The 18,475-nt window shown below is 41.9% G+C and overlaps 1 protein-coding gene across 1 annotated transcript in view; it reads right to left on the bottom strand.

Moving 5' to 3' along the window:
* The window catches only part of RGS6 (regulator of G-protein signaling 6), a 107,320-nt gene extending 90,449 nt beyond the window's left edge, over positions 1-16,871 (bottom strand). Inside the window, exon 1 of the mRNA XM_010566478.1 lies at positions 16,793-16,871. Coding sequence (XP_010564780.1) covers positions 16,793-16,871 — 79 coding nt within the window. The remainder of the gene's footprint in view (positions 1-16,792) is intronic.
* Positions 16,872-18,475: the final 1,604 nt, after the last annotated feature.

The raw sequence follows: 18,475 nt of genomic DNA, 5'->3' as shown, positions 1-18,475 counted from the left end.
TCAGCAGTCAGCATTTTGTAAAACAGATCATGATTTCTGGGAAAACCTGGGCATATTTTTTTCTCTAGTTACGCTTTCATGTATAATTATACATTTTTAAAAAACCATCCACAACGTGTAAATGTTTTAGTTCATACACAGTAAAAAGAACTGCTATGTAATTCACATCAATCTTTCAGTACTGCAAAGATTTCTTCTAAAATGACCAATGATACATATCAAAATTGTCCCTTAAGGGTAAGTGGATAATTTCTTGCATGAAAGTACTCAGTAATGCAACATTTAAGGTACAAAGCACTCTGTGGTTCACATATTTTATTAACTGTAAGCCACACACTTTAGACCTTGGCGTATGTTTGGGTTTTTGTACATTCCAGCTGTATCTGTACATCCAAAATCTAAAAAACCCAAAGCAAACAAGTTTAGCATCAAAATGCCACCATTCAGCATGATCCCAAACAAGCATAAAAGACTAAAGCCGTCTGTGTGACTCCAGCACAGCCCAGAGATAAGAAAACGGGTGATGGCAGGTGGCAAACAAGGTTAGTACAGCAGAACAGATCGAGCATGTCCAGGTGGGATGTGTTGGGATAAGGAAGGGAGAATCACTTCCTTGAACTGCAGAAAAAGATGAAACCTTCAAGCATACCTACACACCAAGAGTGAGATGTCCTGGCTGCTGAAGGTAATCAGTGCAGGACCTTCCTGCACAGAACAGTTGGTTCTCCACCGCACTAGCAGTACCTCTAGCTACAAAAGCATGTTCTCAGCCAGCCTCTTCATCTTCCATTAAGTAACTGAGATGGTTACTTGACTAGAATAGAATATTTCAGTTGGAAGGGACCTACAATGATCATCTAGTACCAACTATCACTTATTACATTAGTCAGGTTAGAAGCAGAGGACCTTAAATACCTACATGTTAACCTGAATGTTCTTTCAAATACTAAAACCCAGCCCTAGGAGAGTACACTTTTGTGTCTGTCTCACACAGACAAGGTAAGAGGTACAGTATATGTACATTTACAGGACTTTACATATGCCAATGTAAAACACTGAAAAAAGTTACAATCATACTCCAAACTACTTTCTAGAAAGCTTTTTTATCTTTACTGTGAGATAAAAACATTTGTTCTGTGTTTCTGAAAAATGAAAACACAATCCAGTCCAAGCAGAATGGCAAAACATCTGTGTCCCCTACCGAGTCCCTCTTAGCAGACAGCTGGAGACTGAGGAATATACCTCCCCAGTATTGCTATATATTGCTTTTTTTCTTATATACTACCCTGGATGTCCACTACAGGATCCATGGCCAGACAGAATATTGGTGGGTGTTGGTTAGACTCAGAGTGGGCATTCTTACTACATGCCTTAGAGCCTAACTTTTGCAGTTCATAACTAATGTGGAACAAGTTAAACAGGCAAGAGTCTCACCTCAGAGAAATCTTCTGTATGCTCATGTCTCATTAGGCAAGACTAGTTCCTTCAGCAGCTGCAGGTTATGAGAAAAAAGGCAGAAGCGGGAGGGAAGGAACACAATTGAAAAGGACATGCCTTATCTTCTGTGCCTCCCAGCACCTGCAGGGAGCTTGCAAAGGTATCTTCTTCACCATAATGGTTCCAAGGGCAGCTGCATGCATGGATATCCACAGCAGCCTGGCTTCAATGGAAGCTACCCTTCTAGAAAACTTGTATCCCAACACCAGCAGAGATGCTGCAGAGCTGCTCTCGTGACCATCCTGCAGAAACCCACTTCAGAATAAAGCACTTGCAGCGAATTCTCTAAACACAGTGCGGCTCCTCTAGACTCCAAAGCCCCTTCAGCAAGTTCTCACCCAAAATATGGAATTGCACATCATCATCACTACTACAGCCCTACCTGGCAGCTTTGATTATTTGTAGAGAGTAGGTCGTATATTGTCCTGTGCCCCCATAACACACCATGAATTTACCATCTTCAGCACCAAAAGCTTAACCTATAAAGCTCAAGAATAAAAAAAGATAAGTTTGTGACAAAACAAAATGCAGCTGCCATTCATGTTAATGTGCAAGTCTATATAGGTTTTCATTAGAGGTAGGAGAGCAGAATTCAACAGTACCTCTCCAGAAATAAAGTTGCTATGCAATGGAACAAGACAGAATGAACTCTGAGTGACTCCCTCCCTTAGCAAAGAGAAGGAGAAACAGGCTCGGAGACTCAGTCAGGCTGATCAGGCACTGCCAAGTGACACAGCTGAAGAGCAGATGCTACCTTCCTTTAATTTAGTAAAGCCAGCAAGGTGGCTCAACAGACCCATGCAGACATGACACAAACCAGCTGCAGGTTTTACCTCTCGCTGCAGCAGCATATTAATCCATCTCTCTCAGCATCACCTGTGAAGGACACCCCTTCTGTTTTACAGGGCAAACCTCCAGGTCCATATTAATGATCGCTGTTACCCACAGGTAGCCTGAAGTGAAAATATGTAATTGCAGGTGACCATAACCATCAAGATGTGATGGCTTTTCAGCCTCTCTTCACATACCCTCTAAGCTCCCATTCCTATGCACTGTCTTGCCATACATCAGAGCACACCTGCTCTAATCCCCAAGAAACATGGACTATTTTAATCTGCCTCTGCCCAGGATCCCACTTGCCATGTCTCCATCCTTCTTGCAGCCATAGCAAGGAAAGGGACTGTCTTGTACCTAGGTCTTCACGTTCACCTTTGCAACAGCCTTCATGTCTAACATGAGACAAGTCACTTACTCCTATCTTCACTACTTGCGTGAACGGATATAATAAAACCTCAGAAGGGTGCTGTCAAGCTGCACAGTTTAGCAATGTAAGAGACAGAAAGCCCATATGAAACCACAGTCAAGGAGCTCAGCTGCTTGTGTCTGACCTGTCTTAACCTGAGCTAGGGTGGTAAATACAGGTTTTCATTCCTGGAAAATGAAAGGCACTCAAAACACACACAGGGTTTCTGAAAGCACCACTTTGATAATCATCAACTTGCCTGGTATGCATGTCGTGAGTGGCTGCTCCAAGCACAAGAAGTGCCAGAGAAGAAAGTGTGAAGCTGGGAGGAGAAAGAGGACATCAGAAGGCAGTGAGGGTTAATGGTAGCAAGTGCAGAATGAAATGATTGTGGGCTTGAAAGCAAACCACAGCGGATGAGGCTGTGCAGAACCTGCCAGTTGAGGGACGCACCATGTGCTCACAAATGCAAAAAGAGCAGATGGGGACTAAAGGGTGAACAAGGAGGAGGAGCAGGATTTCTTCGTTTAAAAAAGAAGCATTTTTAAAAAGGTGCTAGCAAAGGCACCTACTGCAGGACACAGATGCAAATCTCTAACAAACTGTCCCTAAAATGGGCAACCCCTTTTTGCATGAACAGACTAGCCCAGGGATCCCATGAAAGAAGAGTGGGTGGTGACAAAATCAGATGTCTTTTTTTTAAGATCTTTTCCTTTGACAGCATGGGCCCTAACAGAGTGAACCCTACTTTAACAACTGTAGTCGCAGACTGACAAACCTCCAGCCTGACGCTGCACATGCAAAGCTTTTTTTCTTAGTCTGGTACTCTACACCCCAGCTTGACTTTTCCAGCACTCTCACAATCTGCTTCTGTAGTGTTGGTACTGTTTTAACTCACATAATGTGAATCTTTGTTTCAGAAAATGCTTTGTGGCCTGAGACTAATTTCAAACAAAATTCATGCAACCCGTCCCCGAATCAATCCAAACTGGTAACAAATCCTTTGACTGCTGAAGAGAGGTAATGAAAGGAAATTTAATCTTGACATTTCTGGATTAAACAGTTGACAGGCAAGGACTAGCGGACTCTGTGGCACAGAAGACAGCTGTTTCCAGAGATGTGCCTTAACTGACAGAGTCTAGATGTTATGAATGAGAGCTTGGCAGAGCTAGGGAAGCTTGTCACAGCAGAGGTGGGAATCCAAGTTTTAATGATTCAATTAAAAAATGCCAAGGCTGGTAGAAAACACTGAGCTATTTCTACCTGTGTCTCTGCGACTGCCCTCACGCTTTCGTGGGTGTAATTATGCAACATGCACAATCCTTTAATGGAAGGTAGAATTATTTAAGGAAAACAGCTGGCAAATTTAGAGCTAAGTAGGAGCACAGAAACGTCAATGCTGAACCAAGAGTGTGTCAAACATGACCCAGATACCCAATTAGAAGTTATGCTCAAATCTAACTTGCACAGGGCTCGAGAAACAGACTGACTGAATACAGTAGAGAGGCTGCAAGAGGTATGTTCTTGAGCTTTATTGCCCTGATTGCATTAGATACTGTTCTGATCTCCCCACTCTCCCCCAGCTTTCCCCAGACAAATTTGCCAGCAAAGCGGAGGAGAGAAGAGCATTGCAGAATAACGATGCAAAGAGCCTCATCTGTGAGCTTTGAGGGGGGTGTCGAGGCTGCCAGAGAGCTTCCCCCAGCGCAGAGAGACGGGAGCTCAAGGCTTTGCCCCTGTCCCCAGCCAACCCTCTCTGAGCCAGCACCCGGCCATGGGGACTGAGGAGCCCGGAGGGGGATGTTCTCCCTCTGCGATGCTGGCTACCATAACACCTGCGTTGAGCACCTCAACCTAATGGGCCCCTGCATCCCCAGAAAGTACTTGAGGAAAGAAAACTGGGAAATGTGGAGGAATCTGCAAAACCTGAATACCACTCTATCTTGCGTTTATGTTCACATACACAACAAGCATCTGCAGCCAAGTCCCAAGCTGCCAAAAGGATTAACAATATAAGGTAATATAACATGTTAATTAAGAATGTCTTTATAAAAGCTCACTATAATCAGCCAAATATTATTTTCTTAAAATACAGCATTCTGTAAGAAGAACGGCTAGGTTTATTTTAATTTTTCCTTATACTATTCTCCACTAGGGTAGACAAATATGTTCCTTTGTGTTTTTAAATAGATGTAACCAAATACAGAGGAATAGACTCATGGATGTCTGCTCAGCTGTCTTGTACAAAAGAAAATAGCAGGGGAGCCCACAGAGATCTTCAGTTATCCGAATGAGCGAGATGGTCCCTATGGGACAGCCCATACAAGTTAATGGGGAAGAACAGTCTTCAAAGAAAGATTGTTATGCACCAAAGTGCTCTCTTATTGGAGCCAAGACATGAAATAGCATTTGTAGACTAGGCATGTTTCTTAAGTTGATGCTCAAGGACCACTGCTGACAACAGGAGCAAAAAGCTGAATAGGGAACAAATAAGCAGTAAGTCATTGACAGAGATGGTGCTGAGATACGCTAACATACTATATAAAAAGCAGAAACTCACTAATTTGCTTATGTATCATGGATAAGAACAAAGGTAACAGAGTGCTCACCAGACCCTTTCTTCATAGGCATCTTACTGTTGGGAATTTGCACCTAGTAGGCAAACAGGTACATACCATGAGTGGCCACGGTGGTACTCCACCTCCAAGGGGGAAGGTGGTTGTGGAGCAGGATCGGGGAGATTACATGACCCCCACACTTGGCACCAGCACAGAGGTTAATGGAAAACTTCAGACAGTTCTGGTACTCACTGTTCAAAAAAGGTTGTTAAAAACTTGGGAAAGGATCTGGGGGAGAAGCACAAGAGGAATTAAAGGCCTGGAAAAAGTGTTTTGTAGTCAGACCTGCTTTCAGGCACACAATTTATTAAAAACTTCACAAACAGAAAGTGAAGTGGCTATTTCACTGCAGTAACTAAATATCTTTTTGGGGAGAACAGATATCTTCACTGTCAACCATAACACCAGATTCAATACCAGAAGGTGATCTGGACAGAGTGATTCTGGACAAAGAAACAAGGAACAACTTTCGGGCATATTACTGCTTTAAAGGTGACTAACTTTTTTAAAGGTTACAGCAGATTATTATTATTTTTTTTTTATGCTAGCTGTTTTTTAAATTGGATACTTTCCTATAAGATCTATAGTTGTAAAGAAGATTCAAGGCAGGGAAGCTGTATGTAAGCAGACTGAACCAAAGGACCATCACAACCCCTTGCTGCAAAGGTCAGCACCATGGGCAAAGGTCTCCATCCCTCCTCTGCCCACCCACGGTCAGCCCTCTGCTCCCAGGAACGTGCGCAGCACTTACAACAGTTCAAGGGCACACAACAAGACTTGTGAGCCTTTACACCTCTATTATTTATCGGGCACTGGCCACAACACTGTGCCCAGTCACACAAAACTTGTGGCAAAGCAAGTTTCTGAAATCAGTAAACAAAGGCATACTGACAAGCTCATTTTGAAAGTTTGTTGTTGTCTTTTTGGTTGGTGGCGTTTGTTTGGTTTTGGGGTTTTTTTTGGTTGTGGTGTGGTGTTGGTTTTTGGTTTTGTTTTTTTGTTTGTTTGTTTGGTTTTTTTTTTACAGTTTCAAGTTATTGTATGTTTTTAACTTCTAGGCATGTGTCATCTCCAAGTACATCTTACAGCTCTCCAAGAAAGCAAACCACTGTGTCAAGGACTCAATACTCTTTGGAGCTCTAAAATCAACTCTTCCTACTTAAAAAAAAAAAAAAAAATCCATAATGCAATATCCACATAGCAATGATGTAAATGATTAATAAAAGATGCTACAATGCAAAACAGTACATCACATTTTAAAAGACCTAGTCTTCTGATTCTGTTTTTTCTATTTGACAAAAGAAATAAACTGATGAATGTGCCGCTGTTCAATTCTTTCGTTTCAGCAACAACAGCCTTGAATAGCTTTGTGATTGAAATTTTACCAGAATACAGTAACCTTTATTTCTTTTCCATGGCTACTGCTGTTCCCTTAGAAAGCTCACTTGTCACTGTGTCTCCGGTAGGAGAAAAACAGACAGCATTAACAAAATAACACTGGACATTTGGCAAATATCTAATTTGCTAAAAAGTGTAGTTTTCAGTCAGTCCAACCTATTCAGGAAATAGGAATGAAGTTTATCAAATACTTAGGGCAAAGGTAAAATATCAAAAAAGAAAAATCCATCAGAAATTATTCACTCAGGAAAATTCAACAATGATTTTGGCAACCAGCAAACAATCAAGTTTCCAAAAAAATAAAAGACAGACCCAATCCTATCCACAATAAAAATAGGTACAAAAATAACAGAATAAGACTATCATATGCAATCAACACAGAACCCTACAATAATTGGATGTAAAACCTTCCATTGCTACAGACATATATTACTTTTCTTATCAGCCTGTTTTTGGTTTTGTTTCATTTTGGTTTTTTCCCCTCCATGTGAGTATAATTAGCATTTTACATTAACCAACTTCTCAAAGCTTCTTGCATGTTTTATTACTCATTTCTAGGTAAGAGTTAATCTGCAATCCTGGCCATATTGTGGAGGTATCTACATGGAGAAAAATTCTTATTGTGCAAGTGACCTTGTAATGGAGTAGAATCCCGAGACTCTCTTCTTGCAAAGCATGCGGCCATCAAATAGGAATTAACTGAACAAAGACCTAATTGCTTAGTTGTATTTCTCTGCAGGACCAAAATATAATTTTCTTCCCTGCATGTGGTAGTGAATCATACATCAAAAATATCCAAGCTCATCAATTCACACCATATTCAAAACAAATCCATGGGAAACCAGCATGCAATTTTGAGATTTATCCACACAGAAAAAAGCTAAAGAAAACATGCAAATATGTATTATTTATAATGATGGATATGTATGGAAAGCCTGAAAGCTTTTTCATTTTCCTGTTTGCCATTTCTGAAAGAAGGTTCTAAAGCCAAATCTATGGTGCTTTCAGGTGCTATGTACTGCAAATAGATAACAGACCAAAGCGCTCGGTATTTCTGCTGGAACAGGCAGAATAAAACAAGTTAGTCATCCACCATTCAGGGTATCCACACGAACCAGGTAATACAGTTTGGCCATTCTAGCACTACGCCAACCCCCTTCAGCTACTGCATCTTCTGGAGATGTATTCTCACTGTCCCCAGTGCAGCTTTTAGCAACAGTGATTTCTGACTGGTGTGCTATTTATGGCTGGTAAAAACAAGCTGGTGCACTATGTAATTCTTTGTACTATTTAAAGCAAAAAACCAAAATCAACCCTCCCTTTTCACCCCACCCCCAACAGTTACATTAATGGTAACTTCAATGTTGTAACTGAGATGTATCATACATAGAAGAATCATTCACCTATCAAACTAAATGTACGTGTAAAAGAATAGAAAATGATTCATGAGACTGGATTTAGTTACTTTTAAAGTTAACGTCTGCATTCCATTAGAACAACACATTGATTAAAGTCAGGAAATTTAAACTCCAGAACAAACTGTTGTGTTTTGCAATATAAGCACTTTAATTAAAATGCAAGTAAGAATCTGCTCAATAAATAATACCCTGAAAATTACTTTGACTAAAAAAGCCAAAGAATGATAGATAAAATGAACAGAATATATGCATAGAATAATGAGGCAGATGTATTCACCAAATAATGAGAGGGGTTTACTTTTCAAATGGCTGGAATGGCATCCAATTAAAGCAGCAGATTCAAAGTAACAGTTGTCAAACCACACTCAAAAATTTGCTCCTTCACGGTGCTATTGATTACCATTGGGCACTTGCGTATCATTGCTTTTGCAGTACCTCAAGGTAAAAATGGTTTGTCTAAGGATCAGATCTCCACATACGCCTTGGTGGGTATGTGGCTTCTCAGGCACAGCAGGAGCAAAGCTGCTCTGTTGTGTATTTGATGCTTAGCAGCCCACAGGAATGTTGGAGGCAGGGCAGAAGCAAAGCAAAAGGTGTGAAAAACCAAAACTGTGTTGGGTAGATCCTTCACCATGCAACTCCCAGGTTGCTAAGAAGTAAAGACGGGAGAGGTGAAGTATTGCAGCTTGAGTGCTGTCTGCTCAACACTCACATCCAAAAATCAAAGCCATGCAGTACTTATAATTAATCTCTGCTCTTTTGCTGTGTCATTCAGATCTGGAAACAAACTTTTGTAATAATGCTGCACTTTTGAAGATAGCAAGATGAATGCAGAAAAGCATTAATCAGTCATTCCTATGAATTTCTACAGGCATTGAAATATTGTTGACTTTTCTTTTTAATGCTTTATTCATTAGCCACAATATTCCATCAGCTAAATGCTGTGTTTCAGAATAAAACTGCAGTCAGCAACAAGAATGCTCTTAATATGTAAGATTTTTTGTTATTGTGGCTGAATTACCAATTCATCTAAACACTGGAGTTCAGCAGGTAATTTATCATCAAATCTGTCTCTATTCCAGCTTTTAGTCTCAACTGAAAGACTGAAAAGGCCTAAAAGCAATTCTTGGGAAAAAAAAATTAAACCATTTTTAATAGACCTGCTTTGTTCCAGGCAAATAGCCTTCATTTGATGCCTTCCAGCTCAGTAATTTTTATGCTCATATTCTTCAATATGACAAATTATAATTTTGTGTTGTTCTAACTTCTGCCCAGGTGGCTGGAAGGTCTTGGTTTTACTTTCCTTTTTGACAACACCTCTGGTGACTAGGAAGAGCAGACAAGTCACTGCAGAAAGATAAAGCTGGACCATTCGGTGATTTTTCATTCATTTTTATTGCCCACATGAATATCCATGTGGCATGATTATTTAAGCTTCTCATTTATCATAGCTTCACTTGACAGATGCAGAGGTTCAAATCCAGCAAGGACAAGTAGGACCAGGAAGGACCTTCAGAGTTCTGATGCAAGCAAATTAAATTCCTCATAATATTCAGGGCTTTTTAGATACCACTTGAGAGGCCATTTTACTGACTGAATACTAAAGCCTAAGGATGTGTTTCATAAGCATTCTGCAGTGGCCTAAGCCAAATTTTAACGTTCCCACTGCTGTGATGTGTTTTTCCTCTAGTGTTTTCCACCTCAGGTATGACTACTTTCAAGTGCTGTCATATGAAAGTACATAGTTATGTAAAACACCCGATTTTGGTAATTTTAAGTGATGCTTAATTTCATTTAGCCATTTAGGATTTATCCCATAATGTGTGCACGTATTTTTAAGGGATGCATAAGCTTCATGTGACATACAAGCATACTTACGCAGAGATAAGCAGCGGCAAAAGGAACGGTGAACTGTGAGACACAGAAGTGGCATTAACAGCCAGCTATGAAAACCATCCTTCCTCTCAAGGCTCAGAGTAGCTACGAAGTCGCACATAGTACAATATTTGGGCTGCGTTCATACAACACAGCTAGGGAGGACCACTACCATGGAACAAGCTGCCCACAAAACGCACCACACAAAGTCCACCTGAGCTGGGAAAGCACAATACAAGCACGGCACAGCTTGCGATGAAGGGGAAAAGCTGCACGAACTGAACTATAGTTTTGTTGCGGCAGAGGGCAGTGATACACAAACACTAGACTAGCAGTCCTCATTCTGCATAGCACCTACAAATGCAGAAGCCTGTCCTTGTTTATTTCTAGCATACAACACTTACCACTCAGACTTATTCTTAAGAAAAATTGCACACTCTGTGTATATTTAAGCGTACACATATGCAGATGCACAGAGAGATATATTGACTATTCGCTGTTTGAAATAATTCTGGTTGCTTTCTCTTATTTCGTTGACAACCATCTCCTACTCAATTAAGCTACTATCCCCCTTGTCCTCTGAAAATCAAATCTTTTAAACTTTTGCTTCACAAGGCGCTGACCTGCATCTTAACAGGCAAAGAACTGCTATACTTCAGAGAGCCGATTTTCGTCTTTCCCACCCCCATCCCTCTCACCCTTTGAAAGGTAGGAAGCTGGATGCAGTTAAAGAGAGAGAGGAAGGAAGGAGGGAGCTGTGGATGAAGACAGCATAACTCTTCAGCTCCTTAACCGGGTTAATTTGTCTTCTGCCATGGGAATAGAAAGCTTAAGAGAATGCTACAGGGAAAAAAAAAAGTGGCAAGGCATGCGCTACTCACGTAATAGCTGACATGTCTAATGCTACGTGATTCACAGCAGCTTTGAAATACTAGATTAAAAGGTATAACAACCTTCTTATTGAGGGATGGATGGATTACATTTCCACTGGGTGCAATTTGAAGAAGAAATGCATAAAAGAAGAAAATACAAGTTGTGATAAAGAAACCCAGTCTTGACTTGAATTAGTTTAAATGCAACTTGCTCTGAGCAATTGATTTTTTGTGAGAAATAAATAGATTTGTATGCTCGACCAGTGTTTGCAATCCAGTTTTCACCACGCAATTGCACAACTGTTGAATTTACTGTGTAGCATCTGCTGCACATAAATGTGGAAAACCATCAGAAATGATACAGTACTATATATGTATATATAAATACATGTCAATTTTAACCCATGAGCACGTTCTTTGTATCATTTACAAATCAGTAAACACCTCAAATTAGTTTGGATATTGATTTAAGTTTTGGCAAAATCCCCCCCCCCCCCCCCCATTTTGCTTGTTTTAACTAAATAGGCTCATTCATGTTTAGCAAAAGATTGAACTTTGTTTAGATTTGGGACTATCTACATCTACTAACTTTGCCTGAAACAGAGTCAGTATCACATTTCAAGTCTCCTGTTTCTCAAAGCAAAACTGCAGAGGAAAGACAAAACAAAACAAACAAAAAAGAGAAAGATTCACCTGGGGTAGAAGTTCAGACCCAGACACTCATTTTGACAAACATTTCGGCTGTTCACGTTCAGCTACTAGTGCTGTCCCAGATCTAGGGATGAGTGTTTAGATCTAGAATGAAACTCCCCAAATGTTTGGTGACATCTGTATCAGACTCAGTCCTCCAGTTAAAACCCTATGGTCAGGTGATGCAAGCAGCTGGACAGACAGCCCAGGGGAAGCCAAATTCATTTGCAGCCAGCTTATGGAGTTTTTTTTGTCCCAATGAAAGTAGTTTCTGTAATGCACGAAGGCATGTTCTACCCCTGAAAAACAGCATTAAGAAAGTGAATATTGTGGCAAAGCACCCAGCCTCGCAGGCTGCTCTCCAGGCCCTGCTAGGTGACGGGTACTGGCTCTCATCAGCATCGCCAGTCCTGGTCCTGCTCCCCACGCCACAACTTCTGTCTTTGTACGGTTCCTCTGAACAGGGACCTTTCAAACCCTGGAGACGAGGAACTCGCTCTTCTCCCTTGCACCTCTGGCTGCCACATCTGGGTGAGAGATGTGTTTGAACTCCTCTGAAGGGAAAAGGCAAAGAATATCCCCACACTGGCACTGCAGGAACTCATTTAGCAGTGAGTGTATGAAGTCCTCCAGCAGAACTTGTCTGTCCTGAACTATGCCATCAGGGAACACTATCAATAATAAAGTCTCTCTTTCCCGACACTATGGGATTTCCATACTCCAGCCAAACGCATTTTCTTTGAGTAAGTGACATTCTGATGTGTTCTGGGACAACTCCATAGGCATTTGCCAAGACACATGCTGGCTTCTTCAGACAGAGACACACGGCAGTTTAAACTTGGTTTAGCTCATGAGTCTCCAGTAACGACAGGCCATCTGGAACATTTCAGTAATACTGGCACTGTCTGCCCAGAGAGGTCCGGGACATAAATAAGACAGACATGGCAGGTCAGGAATGAAACGCATTGGCAGGGCTGTGTGCACGAAGCTTGCGTGGCAGCACTTAACCCAAGCCAGTACAGCCGGGACATCACCCATCAACACGTTCAAAGCCACGGAGGCAGCTTCGGGAGCAGAGCAAGACGACAAGATTTGTTGGAGCAAGGGTCAGGAGCAGCGCACGAGCAAGGTGCCGGCTAGGGGACTGCTGCTGGAAGGAGGAGGTATCACTCAAAATTGAGCTGTGGGGACAGGCTTGCTCGAAGTCAGGAGGTCATGGGTCAGAACGAAGCTGTATCAAAACCTCTTAGGAGGAGGGCAGAATGGCGCAAGGCTTGTAGACTGCACGTGTCCCTTGGGTTGCAGTAGCAAGGATGCTGGGACAGAGGATCCGACAGTACACAAGACCAGAAGGAATGAGGTTGGGGGCAGACTGGGAAGCATGAAGGAGGCTTTTTGCACTGGAAAGCTCAGCAGTTGCAGCACTGACTTCTTTCTGACTTGTTTTGGCAATGTTGTATAAGGCCAAGTCTGAATCAGTGGGAGAAGAAAGTGTATGCATTTGGTCCTCCTACCAAACAGGAGGTTAGTTTTAAGATGCAATTGTACAGAAATAAAAAAGAAGATTAGAAAGCCAGTTTTGTTGCTAGTTAGTATAATGAGATGTTCTTACAACAGCCTGATGACAGGGAAAATAGAGAATTGCTGATTCATTTACAGAAACAAAAATCATTTAGTGAGAAAACAGTTTCCTCAGTAAAGAGGAATGTGCAACTCCATTTATTGCAGCAACTGCCATCATGTGCATTGGCTGACCACCCAGTCTGGGCATGGATCACAGGACTACTCAATACCTGCCTTCAGTCATTTTTTCATTCCATACTCTAAAGCTACCGTTGGACAACATCAGATACATGCACACAGATGCCACACAGACTGGTTTCATCTTACTTTCATTCTCTGTGGCTTGGCCATAAGAGTGAAAACTTAACCAAGAAGATAAGGGTGTGATGTGTCCTCCTTTGACTGACCTACTTTGAGCCAAAAGCCAGGAAAGAGGGTACACGAATCTACTTCTAATGCAGATTAAAACGTGCCTTTAGCACAGAATCCCCACACAGACTCATCATACATTCAAAAAAGGTTTTTTCATCCTTTTCCCAGATTCCTGTTGTTGAGAGGACCATTAATGATAACTCCCTGAGGCTCCTTCTCCTCCTGTTACACAATGCCTCATTCACAACTTAGGCATCAGGACAGATGAAAGCAAAACAGAGATGAGCGGTTCTTCCCCTGGCATTCAAACTTTAAATCAAACACCCACTTTGCTGTACTATAAACAGAGCTACCGGTTTAGAGTACCAAGGCACTGCTGTAATGTTTCTTTAAGATTTTACATTTCTCCTGTGAGAAGCAATTACAATAGAAGTGTCAAACAAAAATAAAACCCTGTTAATCACAGTCACTGTGAGCTTGTGAAGTAAATCACATCTCAGTGTTGCTGTTCCATTTTTCAGGTAGAAATAGAAAGCGTGTGAGAATGCCAGAGTCTAGAAATTAAGCTCTTCCCAAGAGGGGGTCCACAGTTTTTGAAGATACAAGTTCTTCTCTTGTGCTCACAACACTGAGTGGAATTAGACAAGCACTAAAACTGAGTATCCAACGATTGTAAGAATAGTTTGGGTTGGAAGGATTCTCTGGAGGTCATCTAGTCCAACCTCCATCCAAAGCAAGGCCAAATGCACAGTTAGGTCAGAATGCTCAGTTCAGCTGGGCTCAGGGGGTTCTGAACAGCTCCAAAACGCTGGTTCCACAGCCTCTCCAGGCCACCGGGTCCATGCTCCGCTGCTCTGACCATAAACAACTTTCTTCCTAAATCTAGTTGGGATTTCTTTTCCTGCTTCCACCATGCACTCCCGAGAAAGGGTCTGACCCTGTCTTCTCTATAGCCTGTCATTCCCTTCAGCTTCCCCTTCTCAAGACTGAACAAACCCAGTGTCCTGTCCTCAGCTTCCACTCAAACATAGGTGCTCCAGCCTCTTCAAGCGCTCCAGCTCTTTACCCATCTATCACAAGTACAGAAATCGTACATAAATTTCTTTTGGTTTGGTCTACAAATAGGCAGGTCTGTGCCTCTGAAAGGAGAAATGAGAAATGAAGAAAACCTTGGCTTCTCAGCTGAGCCATTATTTTCCCATACTTTTCAAACTCAGAGGCTTCATGCACTGCCCAGTGCACCACAAGGGAGCTGCCTTCAAACCACCTGAAGGGAATGGTACTGAGATTGTTCCCCTCCAAATCTGAGGATTTTCTGTGAGCTTTGGAGGGAGGTTTTGTTCTTATTTTATTTTCATCTTTTCACTGCTCCCTGGGCTGTGAAAAGCCAGTCATTTTAAGGTGATGCAATTGCAGCTGCTGTTCCAGAACAGCAGAGTGTAAGGGTGCAGTTTCCATCGTGCCAGGGAGCTGACAAGCAGGGTGGTACCTAAGGATAAGTATAATTGGTTTAAAGATGCTGTGAGGTCTCCCATTTCCTTTTTCTTTTGCGTAACAGGTGGTGGCTTGATGACTAGATCAATTGCTTAATCAATGCTATGAATATTAACCGGAATATCTAACTTGTTTTAGCTGAGTCAATCTTAAGACATCCAGTCTGTGTATTGCAGACCTCAGCTTATGGAATGAGTTTTCACATCAGGTAGTTATCTTCCCCAGGAACCTTCAAGAACAGTTAGCTCATACCTGATCCAGCCATACCTGAAATTTAGTAATGCAGTTTTCACATCTCACTCTAGATTCGTGTTTCTTTTCCACTGTAACCCCCTAATCCTGCAACTGCCAGTTACACTGAGTCACCACCCTGAAATCAATTTCGGACAGAGGAGCCTGTTGCTCAATAAAAAGGGATTAACTGGACTGAGCCTCATTTAAGTAAAAACTTCATTCCAATTCCCATATTCCCTGCCTATCCCCAAGAACCCTATAGATTTGTAATCCATTCCTGTAGCTTAAGTTGGACACTTTTTCTGATACAAAATATCAAATCACACTCCTGAATCAATCAACACAACCTCAAACTCTGCTCAATCCAACCATTTTCACAGTAAAAATATTTTTGAAGTGCTTCAGCTCAGATATGCTCCACTGCAGGGAACCCTCTTTGCAATGGCTTGACACCAGCTGCATTGCCAGCAACCCTGTTGACAGGAGATATTTCCCCATTATTTTACAACAGTATAAAGACCCCAAGAGCAAGAAAGGTCTATTTGAACTGCCAGTCTTCTCCCAGTTATCGGTGTGCTATCGATAAGCAACAATGCAACTTCAGCGTTTTTAGTGATCATCTGAATTTTACTGCAGTAAAGTCACAGCCACAGACAACAAAGCCCTTCACTTTTTGGAACAGGAGGGGAACTTCCCTAAACTCTCATCAGCGTGTGTATCTTGTCTGATTTGGAAAGAGACTGTGCAGGACAGAGAAAATTGTATTTACTTTACAGAGATACACAACATCATAAATTGTAAGTCCCAGGAGTAGTTAGGTATCTCATGTTGGACAACAGTCTACTGGTACAGAGAGACAAAACAGTAGTTTTGTGCCACTGTAGTGAATACTACTATCGAGTTAGGGAAAACAGGTACCAGAAACCCAAGTACAAATCCTCCAAGCAATTTACATCACCCTGAAGAAACTCATCATCTATCAACGGCAAAGTTCTTTGTTGCACTGGAAGATATTCTGTCTGGAAATACACATAGGAATGGTTTTGTACTCTGACTGCCAGTCTCTGCACCATCCACGCTTCTGTACGTATAGCTTTAATAAAGCAGCACGCATGCATAAAGGTATTTCACATTCTTCTACCTGTGATCAAAGTCCAATAAGAGTATCTGGGTATGAGTGAGAGAACAGTATCAACTTACTTTCTTGAGCTCTACCCCAAGATTGTCCTACCCCCATCATAGGGAATGACTGACTGGTGATACTGTGACAGCCACAAAAGCCATGTAACATTTTTTAATAACTCACCCCCAAAAGAAATATAAATACTTGCTTACCTGAACCAAGATTTCCTAATTCTCTTTAATATTCACCCCATAACAACAATGTGCAGAAAAAATAAGCAGAGGACATTTTTTTTTTTTCTTATATTCCTTCTTTTCTGCAGCTTTAGCAGTGTGTTTGCTTAGAGCCAGCGAGTACCAGCTCACACACTCTTCCCTGCTAACTAGGGTCCTTACCGGTGACGACGCTGGGGATTTTGGACAGAAAGCTCTTGACAGTGCGAATGGGAACTCCACCTGTTTTGTCATCCTGCATTCTCGTAATGATGTCTTCAATCTGTCAAAAGGAAGGAAAGACTTAGAGGTTTTTGCAAAACAGTGACTGTAATGTTTATATATGGTGAGTGCTTTAGAGCCCTGCTGATAGGATGGACTTCAAATATACCATGTGTATTACTGCACAAACACAGACCTAGACACACAGTTACCACCTCCCATATTTGAACCCTGAGACTAGACACCACAAGACAACATAGACCAGCTCGGGAGACAGTGGTTGGATACTGACAATCCAACTGCAACTGTACTTTTTTTGCTGACCAGGGGTGACAGAATGGTGGCATTTGGTCCACATATGAATTGGGCTAGATTCTTGTCCTGGTTTCAGCTGGGATAGAGTTAATTGTCTTCCTAGTAGCTGGCATAGTGCTGTGTTTTTGAGCTAGGTATGAGAAGAATATTGATAACACTGATGTTTTCAGTTGTTGCCAAGTAATGTTTAGTCTAAAGTCAAGGATTGTTCAGCTTCTCATGCCCAGCCAGCAAGAAGGCTGGAGGGACACAAGAAGTTGGCACAGGACACAGCCAGGGCAGCTGACCCAAACTGGCCGATGGGGTATTCCATACCATGGGACGTCACATCTAGTATAGAAACTGGGGGGAGTGGGAGTGGGGGGATCACCGCTCGGGGACTAACTGGGCATCAGTCAGCAGGTGGTGAGCAATTGCACTGTGCATCATTTGTATATTCCAATCCTTTTATTATTACTGTTGTCATTTTATTAGTGTTATCATTATTAGTATCTTCTTTTCTATTCTATGAAACCATTCTTACCTCAACCCATGAGTTTTACTTCTTTTCCCGATTTTTTTCCCCCATCCCACTGGGTGGGGGGGGCGAGTGAGCGAGCAGCTGCGTGGTGCTTAGCTGCTGGCTGGGGTTAAACCACGACAATTCTATACTGCAACCAACTTAAGGATTTTCCCATCCAGACCACTTGCCCCTCTTCTCCCACATTGATTTGAATCCTCGATACTGTGACCTTGGGAGGGCTTTCATTTTCCAAAGGGTCCCAGACAGTCACCAAAGGCCTGTGGCTTGAGAAGAGCATGAGACAGAACAACTGCAGGACAATTTCCCCTGCCTCATGCTATAGGCTGGGATGGTACATGTCTGTGGTCATCGTATGAAGTAAACGACCAAAAGTAAAATTATCATAGAGAAAAGACTCGTTAGATTTTCATAGCCAAGTTAACTTTTACTTCACAGGCATGTACAAAATCCATCACATACAGGAAAATACACAATCATCTTCAAAAGCCATGGTAATCATAGAATCTGATTACTGGGGGAAAGAGCTTAATCCTCCAGTTTACTCTAACACAGGAAGGGATTTTTGCTCCTTCTGAGGTTACTCCCCCTGCATTTACTTGAAGACAATGCCAGGGAGAACCAAAAGCTGAACATAAGCACAGTGCAGAAATTCAGTGTTTCCAAAAACTCCCTTCAAGTCATTAAGGTCTCATAACCCCAACAAAAATAAACCCAAAGTTGTTGGCTCTGTTAGCTTGAGCAGCCCTGCCCACTGCTGGTGACAGGGGCCCAAGACCAACAGCGGCCAGACAGGCAACACAGCTCTG

Source organism: Haliaeetus leucocephalus, unplaced genomic scaffold (genome assembly GCF_000737465.1).
Source record: "Haliaeetus leucocephalus isolate CR32 unplaced genomic scaffold, Haliaeetus_leucocephalus-4.0 Scaffold213, whole genome shotgun sequence".
NCBI classification, from domain to species: domain Eukaryota; kingdom Metazoa; phylum Chordata; class Aves; order Accipitriformes; family Accipitridae; genus Haliaeetus; species Haliaeetus leucocephalus.
The sequence above is the reverse complement of the archived record's forward strand: the minus strand, read 5'-3'. Positions and strand labels throughout refer to the sequence as shown.